This window comes from Pararge aegeria, chromosome 7 (genome assembly GCF_905163445.1).
Source record: "Pararge aegeria chromosome 7, ilParAegt1.1, whole genome shotgun sequence".
NCBI classification, from domain to species: Eukaryota; Metazoa; Arthropoda; class Insecta; order Lepidoptera; family Nymphalidae; genus Pararge; species Pararge aegeria.
This window is the reverse complement of record NC_053186.1, coordinates 13573411-13583524: the sequence shown is the minus strand read 5'-3', so window position 1 is coordinate 13583524 and position 10114 is coordinate 13573411. Positions and strand designations below refer to the sequence as shown.

The window sequence follows — 10114 nt, the reverse complement described above, 5'->3', positions numbered from 1 at the left end:
TTTAAAAATATATGAGACTTACAGATTAATTGATTGTAATCAAAATTAATTACAGTCAAATCATAACAGCATTTTGATAAAATATTATATTTTTTTATTTTTATAATTAGATAAGTTATTTAATATAAACAATAATATAATAACTTAATAAAATTATCTTTTGGTATCATTTTAATTAATACAGTTAAATTAACCAGAAACTTTGATGCTTAAAGATGATTGTGAAATAAAATGATGATAAGTCATGAGACGATATAGACTACATCTCTATAAATCTGAGAAGCTTAGATATTACACAGATAGTAAATAAAATCGTCGATGAGTATCAAAACTGCGTTTTTTTAAATAATTTTCGCCATAACCAATAGTTAATTTCATATTATTAGAGCCTTCGAACTTAATTCGCGGATTTTGAACAAGTCTTTGTAACCAAATTTGGTCTCGAATTCTTTGACGTTGCAGCAAAAAGTGAACCCTTTTTTGACGTCCCGCCATTCTCCGTTTCTCATCCATTCTATTTTGTGGCACATGTCTTTACATAGCATGAAGGAAAATGCTTGATATATGGTGATATCAGGAATGTTGATCTGGATGATTGCCACGGCCTGTGCCTCATAGTGATTTATTATTACCTGAAAAAAAGCACGGTGTTAAATAGTGCACAAAACTTGTGCACTCTTAGTCAGGGTATTCGTGTCAGGGCTTTGGACTCATATTCGTTTTTTATTGAAAACATGATATTATGAATCTGAAATTCATGATGTATAGAAAATAGAAAAAAATGTCACCAGAACAATGTTAAATGATGAGATGGAAGGACACGGACGTGTGAGTTTGTGTGTGTGTGAGAGAGAGAATTTAACTGAAACTAAAAATATTTCTCTAATAGTGGGTGCGGTTGTACAGTTCCGATCAAGCCCGATCCGATCAAATATGAAGACCGTGATAGCAGTTCCAGTTTTGTGCCTTTTGTATCGTGTCTACCGCTGATCCTAGAGCTGGCAAAAAATTAGTTGGGCCATTCAAAGCGGCCCACGACTGTGGATTTTGGAGCTCCCTCCAGAAGTCCTTTGTCCAGTAGTGGACGTCGTTCGATGAAGTCATGATGATGATGAGACTTGTATTTATGTTCCTCACACTTCAGCTTCGCTACTTGCTTAGCTGCTGTTATATGTATTGTGATTTGATCACGTAGCATTCCATTGCAAGTAAATACATCGCCCGCTGAGTGACACTGAGTTTACTTATTTGGCTTGTTGATAGCGACCATGGTAAGCCATACAATAAAGAATCTACCACAAATATGGTCCATCTTAGTAGAATTCGGTGCTTTACCTCTTTTTAATACCGAGGGAACTTTCATTTTTGTGGGATAAAAATAAGCCTATCTCTCAACTAAATGTAAAGTTGATTGATTGCTTCCTCAAGGCGTAAAAGTAGAACTGAAAAACACACTTTCGCATTTATAATATTATAAATATATATATATTTAAAGGATTTTCCTGTAATTACCTTCCATATATAACGTGGCACCGGCTGTTTTCTGCCGAACCTGTCAGTCAATCGAACGGTACGCTCCTTAGTCTGTGCAGGTAGCTTCATCAAATGCGAAGAGCCCGTGTAAACCTCCAGCGGATGATCTAACGCCTTTACTAGACTTCTTACGCGCTCTTCTAGATTATCCCAATTCTGTAAGTTAACAAAATTTACATTATTATGTTTTCTTTTTCTATCATTTATTTATATAGCTTTATTCACCTATAATTGCTTATTGTAATGGCACTAGACAGAATTTTTAATTCTAACGCTAATATTTTTTATGAATGTTGTTACAATTAATTGCTGGTATGTCTTATGATTAAATAAGTAAATAAATATAGGTACAGATTTTTTTTTTTCATTCTTAACGATGGTAAATTATAAAAAAAAAACAGCTTGCGGGGCTCTTGAGTACTTAAGTAACCAGCGGTCAGGGCTCCAACCGCCTTCTGTATGCCACCCTTGATCCAATCAATTAAAAATCCTTTATTGCACACAAGACAAAAAAAAAATAAAAGAGCCAAAAACAACAAAGGTACAAGTCAATTAAATTTTTGTAACAAAGGCGGCCTTATCACGACCAAGCGAAAGATTATTACGATGGTTAATTTAACTAACGATAGACTGCCCAGCTACTACAATAACAACAACTTTCTATCGCATCAACATCAGTTCAAAAAGGATTTCCCTTATCGAGCGATTATGGAGTTGGCCTTTTTCTCTTTAGACAGGCAAATATTGAGGTAACATTTCTAAATATCACAGAAAATCAAAAGATGTACACGTAGCGCGTATTTATCAGAATTCGCGTGAATACGTGTACTTATACGTATGCTTTAAATATTATAAGCATTTACATTTTAAAGTTTACACAAAGGTTCTAAGTAACATAGATAACAGTTCAACAGAATTATCTATTCGGAGTAGTACAATTAATTTATTATTTTTGCTAACCTTTAAGAAAATAGTTTTATCATAAAGGTTAGCATCTTATAAATAAAACTGTGTGTGATACGCTGATCTTTCCTCGTCTTCTTCCTAAAATCTTCCTTTTAGGATATAGTTATCAGTAATAATAATAAATATACTACGACAATACACACATCGCCATCTAGCCCCAAAGTAAGCGTAGCTTGTGTTATGGGTACTAAAATGACTGACGAATATTTTTATAAATAAATACTTAGAATACCTAAACATATAAACACCCAGACACTGAAAAACATTCATGTTCATCACACAAACATTTTCCAGTTGCGGGAATCGAACCCACGGCCTTGGGCTCAGCAAGCAGGGTGGCTGCAAACTGCGCCAATCAGCCGTCATCAGTATCACCTTTGATGTTTTAAGTTTGTAGAATTAATAGCTTGAGATTCTACCGTTTAAATAAATATAATATTTTTATTACTGCAAAATATTACCCACCTCTGTGCCACATGTTCCCCATTTTGGTATAACATTTAAGTAATTGTAAGTTGCCACCTGCTGATATCCTGTTATCACATCTCTAGGGTTCACCAACTGTCTTTTAGCAAAGCAGCATCTGTTGTTTGTACTAAGACGTTTTCCAGTTAAAAACAAAATGCTGTCGCGTTGTTGCCCACAATTATACATGTCATCAAATTCAAATGGCAAATGTTTATTTTTCACATAATCTATTGATTCATTCGGAACAGAGTCCGCAGCCATTGGGTTTATATCGTGTTTGGCGTACAACGGAAGTTTAAGACGCTTATCAAAACACACATCGTAAATGCTCATAAACTCAACACCAACATTGTATCCAATTTTTAATAGTTCAGTGTAACCTGGGCCGCAGGCGATACCAGTATTTTTCGTTAACGGAACCACTTTATCATTACATCTAATGTCTGAAAAGTCTACGTATCTCCCATCTATATCAAATATAGACCCATTAATACAGGAACCTTTTAAATTATCTCCGTAATTGATGCCGTCAATATTAATAAAAGTGTTTGGGCAAATCATTAACATGCTGTGTGAAGCTGGAATTCTAAGTTGCCCAACGGCGCCGTGAAGGGCAGGCAATTCTTCAGTTGATAATAATAACGGCTGTTGCATTTTAAAATTATTATCAATGTTCAATACACATTCTGAAAATGTAACAAAACTTTTGAAAAATTCTGAAAGATGGCCAGAGGTTTGCATGGCTTTAATTTAATTTTCGCTCAACAATAATGTTTTAATTATTTGTTTTTTTAATAGTGTTTTCTTTTCATTTCTCTACTTATTCATAACTTACAAACCTTTCGCATTTATAATATTAAAAGTTCGACTAATAGTTCCAAATTCATTGCCAACCATGCACGTGTAATGTCCAATATCACTAAGTTCCATAGATAAAATATAATCCATAGATGTTTCGTCCATACTTTGAGATTTTTTCCACCAATGTACCTGAAATCGTTTAAAGTTATTTATTTTAAATTAAAAAGATAGAATAAAGATAGTTAACATCTCAGAGGAGTTATTTTGACGGCCGATTGGCGCAGTGGCCTGCTTTCTGATTCCAAGGCCGTGGGTTCGATTCCCACAACTGGAAAATATTTGTGTAATCAACATAAATGTTTTTCAGTGTTGAGTGTTTATCTGTATATTATGAATATTAATATATATAGAAAATATTCGTCGCAGTCGTAGTATATTTATTTATTTATTTTTTATGCTGTGTGGATTAGTCTGTCGCTGGAATGAGACCAGTAAACCACCTGGTCATATTATATAGTTGCATTATGATTCATCTATGCTGCAAATTGCATCGACGGTCGCAAAAAATCTTCTTTTCAAGAGAACGCACTAAAAAAAAGGCACAGTTGGCGTTTTTTTACGTGACAAAAGTACAAAAAAATATTTAATTTTTATTCTTTTGCCATTTTATAGAACATTATATTTTTTTCTAATTAGGTAGGTACTGTAATAATAAAAAATCACAAAATTTCATATAATATTGTCGGCATTAAAATCCGTTCCGTAGTTTAAAAGCACAAAATGAAGAACATACAAAAACCGTGGACACGAGCAGTAAGTTATTTCACTCCATTTAGCAGTTGACAGTGATTATTTTATCTCTAATGTTCTAAGCGTTTCCATAAAATGGGTAAAATGGGAAAAGTTTGTGAGCTAGCAACATTAACCAAATTCTACGCTGTGCTTCGTAAAAGAATTGCGAGTTTCTGGGAAACCATCGGAAATTTTAATTTAAAAAATAAGCTCCTTAGAGTCGTCCGTATTTTTTAAACATTGGCAAAAAGTGCACCAGATTTCAAACATGAAATAATAATATAAAATAGTCTGATTTTAATTTATTCTAATTTTAATTCATAACTGTTATTTTTTTCTTTATTTATTTATTTTTAAAATCTGTCTCTTATATTGATTTTAAGTTAACCTCTCAATTTTGTATATGGGTCCCCGACCTGAAATAAAATTATTTTATTTTAATATATTTTTTTATTTTTGATTACGCGGGTTTGGAGAGAGACGTGCGCGGGGCGTGTTCACTGTTCTCGGACACAATGCACTGCATGAAATAAAGCCTGGATGAGGGTTCTTAATTCTATGTTTAAAAGATCTTAGCGTACAAACAGGGGTGAGTGAGTGTTCTACACAATATAAAAAAAAAAACTTTTTATACCTATTACGTACCTTTGGTTTCGGTTGAGCGTCAGCATCGCATGATAAAGCAGTAAAAGAACCTTCGATGAATTCTATATTGGTCTCTTCTTCAAAAGTAAATTTTGGTGCATAGCCCACTATCACATGAAAATGCGACGAATGAGATTCTCGGAAATTGCTTTCGCGGCAACTGTATATACCGGAGTCAGTTAGCGATGCGTTTTTTATCACTAGATCATTATCTTCCACAATTAATCTTCCATCCTGGAATGATTTGTAATATCTATTAATTAAATGCCTATAGCAGTCCACTGGACTAAAGGCTTTGCGGGAGAGTTTGTCCATAATCACCAAGCGGGGCAGAGGGGTTGGTTTATCGCAGTAGTAATAGCACAGTAGTAGTAGCGCCTCTCGTTCTCCGGCGTGACGGCAGATCAGAATATAGTGGTCAGCTTCCTACCTCTTCCCGCCGAAATAAAACAACAATTATTTCTACCTTTGTAAATATAATGTTTATATACTACATTGTACCACGTGCGATAGACCTATAGCATTTGTCTGGAAGAGTTCGCTGTGTAGCGATAAAGCGGCAAAATGATCTTACCTGTCTTTTGTATTTACATTTTTTTCTTACGATTTTGTACAACAAAAGTGTATTTATTTAATCATTCATAAACTCATTCAGTCATTCATTCATACATACCTATGTCCGATATAGACTATGAAAAAATGCTGTTCGCATCTGAAGGCCATGGTTGCTGCAGTAATCACATTGTAGGAAATGTTCCTCGCATGCCCTGCGAAGCTTTTTTCTGTTTATTAGGCGATGGATTACTACCACTTACCATCAGGTAGGGCACTGACTTAAAATAATTAATGACCGTAAATAATTTGTTTTAATATTTAACTTAACTTTTTTTTTGACTGCAATATTCCCTGCTAGGAGGTTATGGTATGTCCTAAGATGGTATCGAGCTTACCTGTTATAGGTATCACAGTTATTTTAAAATTATACCCCTAATCGGTTACTACGCAGCATAGCACCGGAACGCTACATCGCTTAGCGGTAACACTTTGTCGGTAGGGTTGTAACTACTCAGGGCCGAAGACTCCCAACGATACAAGAGAATGAGTAAGTACCTTATACCAGCGTATTAGTTGACCAATTTTCATATCAGACGATCTACAGGTGATTCTAAGAGTGTGATTCTCTTCCAGGTTTATCGCTGTCGTACCATTACTATCTGGGCTGGGAGAATCTGAAAAAGGAAATAACTAAACCAATCAAAATGTTACTTTTGAATATAAGTATATAACTAGCGTGATTATAAAAGATCTTTTATAAAAAAAACAATTTGATTTTCACAAGAATACACAACTCATACAACTTTAGAAATACAACTAAATTGAATGCCATAAGTTTGTCAGATAAACTATTCCTACAAAAACAAATGCGGACAAAGTCGCGGGCAACAGCTAGTATTATATCATCATCATCATCATCATCATATAAAACGAATACCGGCCCACTACAGGGCACGGGTCTCCTCCCACAATGAGAAGGGCTTAAGGCCCTAGTCCACCACGCTGGCCCAGTGCGGATTGGTGGTCTCAACACACCTTTGAGAACATTATGTAGAACTCTCAGGCATGCAGGTTTACGATGGTTTCCTTCAGCGTTGAAGCAAGTGATATTTTAATTGCTTCAAAAACGCACAGAACTTAGATAAGTTAGACGTGCTTGCTGGGATTCGAACTCGCCCGCCCCCCCGAAAGTCAAGTCGAAGTTCTACCCACTGGGCTATCACCGCATAATATATACAGTTAAACCTGGGTAAGTGAGAACTGGATAAGTGAGAAAACTCTATAAGTGAGAGTAATAGCCAGGACCCGTCATTTTAAGCTCCCAAAACCTCTATTAGCGAGAAACAGAAACCTTTGTAAGAGAGAGTCGTTTTTCCCTCATGGACCTCTGTAAGTGAGACTGCTACTTATCTATACCTCTATAAGCGACAGTCGAGCAAGCAATATTCGACAAAATTTATGAGTTAGAGAAAAACATTCAAAATACAAAAACAGAAACCCAAACGAAATTGACGGATTTTTTTTAATGTAAATAAGTTCTAAATAAAATAAAATTATATAGTGCATGAATAAATGTCTTGTTATTGCTGCGTACCTCTATAAGAGAGAAACGCTACCCATGTATAGATACATCAACTCAGTTGTGCGCGCGGCCCTATGTGTGGGTAAACCTTGTACATATACAGTGACTTTGTGTGCGTGACAAGAGGTACAGTCGGGTACAAATACAAATACAGTTATTTACGGGTTATATACGGGTTTTTTTTTAAAAAAACAGTTATTTGGTAATTTAATGTTTATTTATTGAACATTATTCTGAATCGCTACTTGAAAAATCAAATGATGAATTTTCGGATTCGCTGCTCTCATCAAGGTTAATTATGAATTCTGACTCCATGTCAAAATGTCTATAGTATTCTTCTTCTTTCTTTTGTACATGTCGACAAGTATTACCCCACATCCCTTCATCAATTTGACTTAAACATTCATTTATGAGTTTCATTATTTCCGTCACATTTTGGTCGACATTACGCGAAGCAATATAATTTTTTAAAATTCCCCACACATTTTCTATGGGGTTTAGTTCAGGATGATATGGTGGCAATCGAAGAACTTTTATGCCATATCGCTGAAGTATGTCATCAATCTTGTAACAGATATAGTTTTCTTTATTTTTTTTAATCAAATCATACAGTTCAATTTTTTTCATATCTTGATTAAAAGCTATATTTTTTTCTGTCAGCCATCTCTGCATTTCTATTTTTTTGGAATTCGAATTTGGGGCTCTGTCATTTTGAACGTTATGGTATGAGGCATTATCAAGCACAACCACAGAGTTAGGTGGAAGATTCGGTACTAGACGTTCTTTTAGCCACTTTTCATAGTTTTCCGCGTTCATGTTAGAATGGTAATCACCAGAAACACTATTTGCTTTGTATGTCAATAGTGCGTTAGGTACGAAACCTTGTTCTGAACCAGCATGCACAATGATAATTCTTTGTCCTTTCGACAGGTTTCTCTTTAAAGGTGGTCCATCTTTATTACCCCATCCTTTGTTTTGAACATGATTAGTTAAGATATAGCTCTCATCTGTATATACGATACACCGATTTTCTTGACGGTATCTGAGTAAATTTTTTAGGTAGGAAAATCGTAGTTTTAGGATGTCATGCCGCTCTATAATAACACGTCTGTTATCCACAGTTTTTCGCCATTTGTATCCCAACTTTAACAAAGCTGTACGCAGAGTCGAAATACTTCCATCATAGTTAAGTTTATCTTGAAATATTCTTTTCAACTTTAGCAAGGTAGGTAACTCACGATGTTCTAAATGGTAATTTTGAATAGTGGAACGTATAACATCAACGTTAAAGTTGTCTAATTCTAACTTCTTTAAACGTTTTTTACGGTCTTTATGCGGAGATTTAAACTTAGAGTCAGATTCTTTTCCTTCAGCCAATATATTAGTAACTGTTCTCTCTGATACCCCCACTGCCATTGCTGTTCTTTTCCGTACGCTATTTAAATGTTCACTTAGTTTCGATATTAAAATTGGACTTGCACTGCAAACTGGATCACTTACTAGTTCCAATATATCTCTCGCATCTATTTTCAGAAATTCGTATACCTTAGCAATGGTTTCTCGAGTCTAAAACAATAATACGTAAACGTCAACAAGGATATATTTTTTCGTATATAGAATCATAATAAATACCTATTCATTACATCTAAATTTAAAAATAAAAAATATTTACCTGACTCCTTAAACATTTTTTCCGTGAAGAACTAGACATTTTCGTAAACGACTGTACCCGTAAGAAAAAGCGATAGGAACACGTCTTGCTCGAACGACGACTGCCGCGTCACTGCCACACGAATGAAAGTTGTATATTTACAAGCGCACGCACACATAGGGCCGCGCGCACAACTGAGTTGAAGTATCTATACCTGCATTAGCGAGAAACTCGGGTTAGTGAGAAACCTCTATAAGCGAGAATGAGATTGTGCTCCCTTGAACTCTCCCTTATCCAGGTTTGACTGTATATTATTATAATATTATATATCAAAAATTAATAATGAAAATGAAAATCAAGCGGTGTCGGAGCGAAACGTGCGTAGAGAGTAGGACATTGCCGAAGATCTGTTTGGTGTGGAGTAAAAAGATTCACTATGGAATTCCGCAAAGTAACGCCGGCTTCTATCCTATTTTTTGTATATAAGCTGGTTATGCCATTCAGCTTAAAGTGGCTTAACTAAATATAAGGGATATTTATAAGGGTTAACATGAGTGATTCGTGAACAAATGAATATTTTCGGCATCGATGGCATGAGAACCATAGCTTAGTTGATAAAGCGCTCAGAACGCGATTGCCAGTGAGTCACAGTTCAAATATTTTACTGAAATTTGTAATGGAAATAGATTATATCCTGGATTCACATATATACTACTTTTTATCCCTAGTAAATCCATGGTTGCGGGATTTGCTAAAAACTGAATTCCACGTCGGCGAGCCATAACTGTAGCTTTAGTTTGCCATAAGCTTCCTCGAAATTAAATTTACACTAGCTGCGCCCCGCGGTTTTTCCCGCAATAAATAAATCTGTAGGAACACGTAGGTAATTGCATTCAGAATTACGTTTACAATCTTTTTCATTTCACCATATAAAATACTAGTTTAAATTATAAAATACTAGTAATTTTGTTTTTAAAGTATTCAGTATCGCTTAGCCTTAAGTGAGTATTGTAGTATATATAAACATATATATATAACATGTGACAAATAATTTGCAATAAAATAAAATTGCGACTATAAGTAAAGATCTAAGATATCCTATCTCTTAAGTTGGACCAGAC

The 10114-nt window shown here is 34.9% G+C and overlaps 2 protein-coding genes across 4 annotated transcripts in view; both read right to left on the bottom strand.

Moving 5' to 3' along the window:
* Positions 1-179: 179 nt before the first annotated feature.
* The window catches only part of LOC120624962 (hemicentin-1-like), a 31364-nt gene continuing 21429 nt past the window's right edge, over positions 180-10114 (bottom strand). For all 3 annotated transcript variants that reach the window (XM_039891811.1, XM_039891812.1, XM_039891813.1), the window contains 6 exons: positions 6316-6434; positions 5206-5439; positions 3807-3957; positions 2965-3653; positions 1513-1689; positions 180-632 (listed from right to left, as the gene is read on the bottom strand). In XM_039891811.1, coding sequence (XP_039747745.1) covers positions 375-632; positions 1513-1689; positions 2965-3653; positions 3807-3957; positions 5206-5439; positions 6316-6434 — 1628 coding nt within the window. In that variant the 3' untranslated portion in view covers positions 180-374. The remainder of the gene's footprint in view (positions 633-1512; positions 1690-2964; positions 3654-3806; positions 3958-5205; positions 5440-6315; positions 6435-10114) is intronic.
* LOC120624963 lies at positions 7537-9199 on the bottom strand. Its single transcript, XM_039891814.1, has 2 exons — positions 9015-9199; positions 7537-8908 (listed from the first exon to the last, which is right to left on the bottom strand). The coding sequence occupies exons 1-2, from the start codon at positions 9051-9053 to the stop codon at positions 7571-7573; spliced, it is 1377 nt and encodes a 458-aa protein (XP_039747748.1). The 5' UTR covers positions 9054-9199; the 3' UTR covers positions 7537-7570.

Excerpts from the sequence above, each read along its gene's own strand:
- LOC120624963 (XM_039891814.1), bottom strand. The coding sequence starts at position 9,053 with ATGTCTAGTTCTTCACGGAAAAAATGTTTAAGGAGTCAG. Across the intron at positions 8,909-9,014 it reads AAAAATGTTTAAGGAGTCAG|ACTCGAGAAACCATTGCTAA; the intron begins GTAAATATTTTT and ends TTATTGTTTTAG.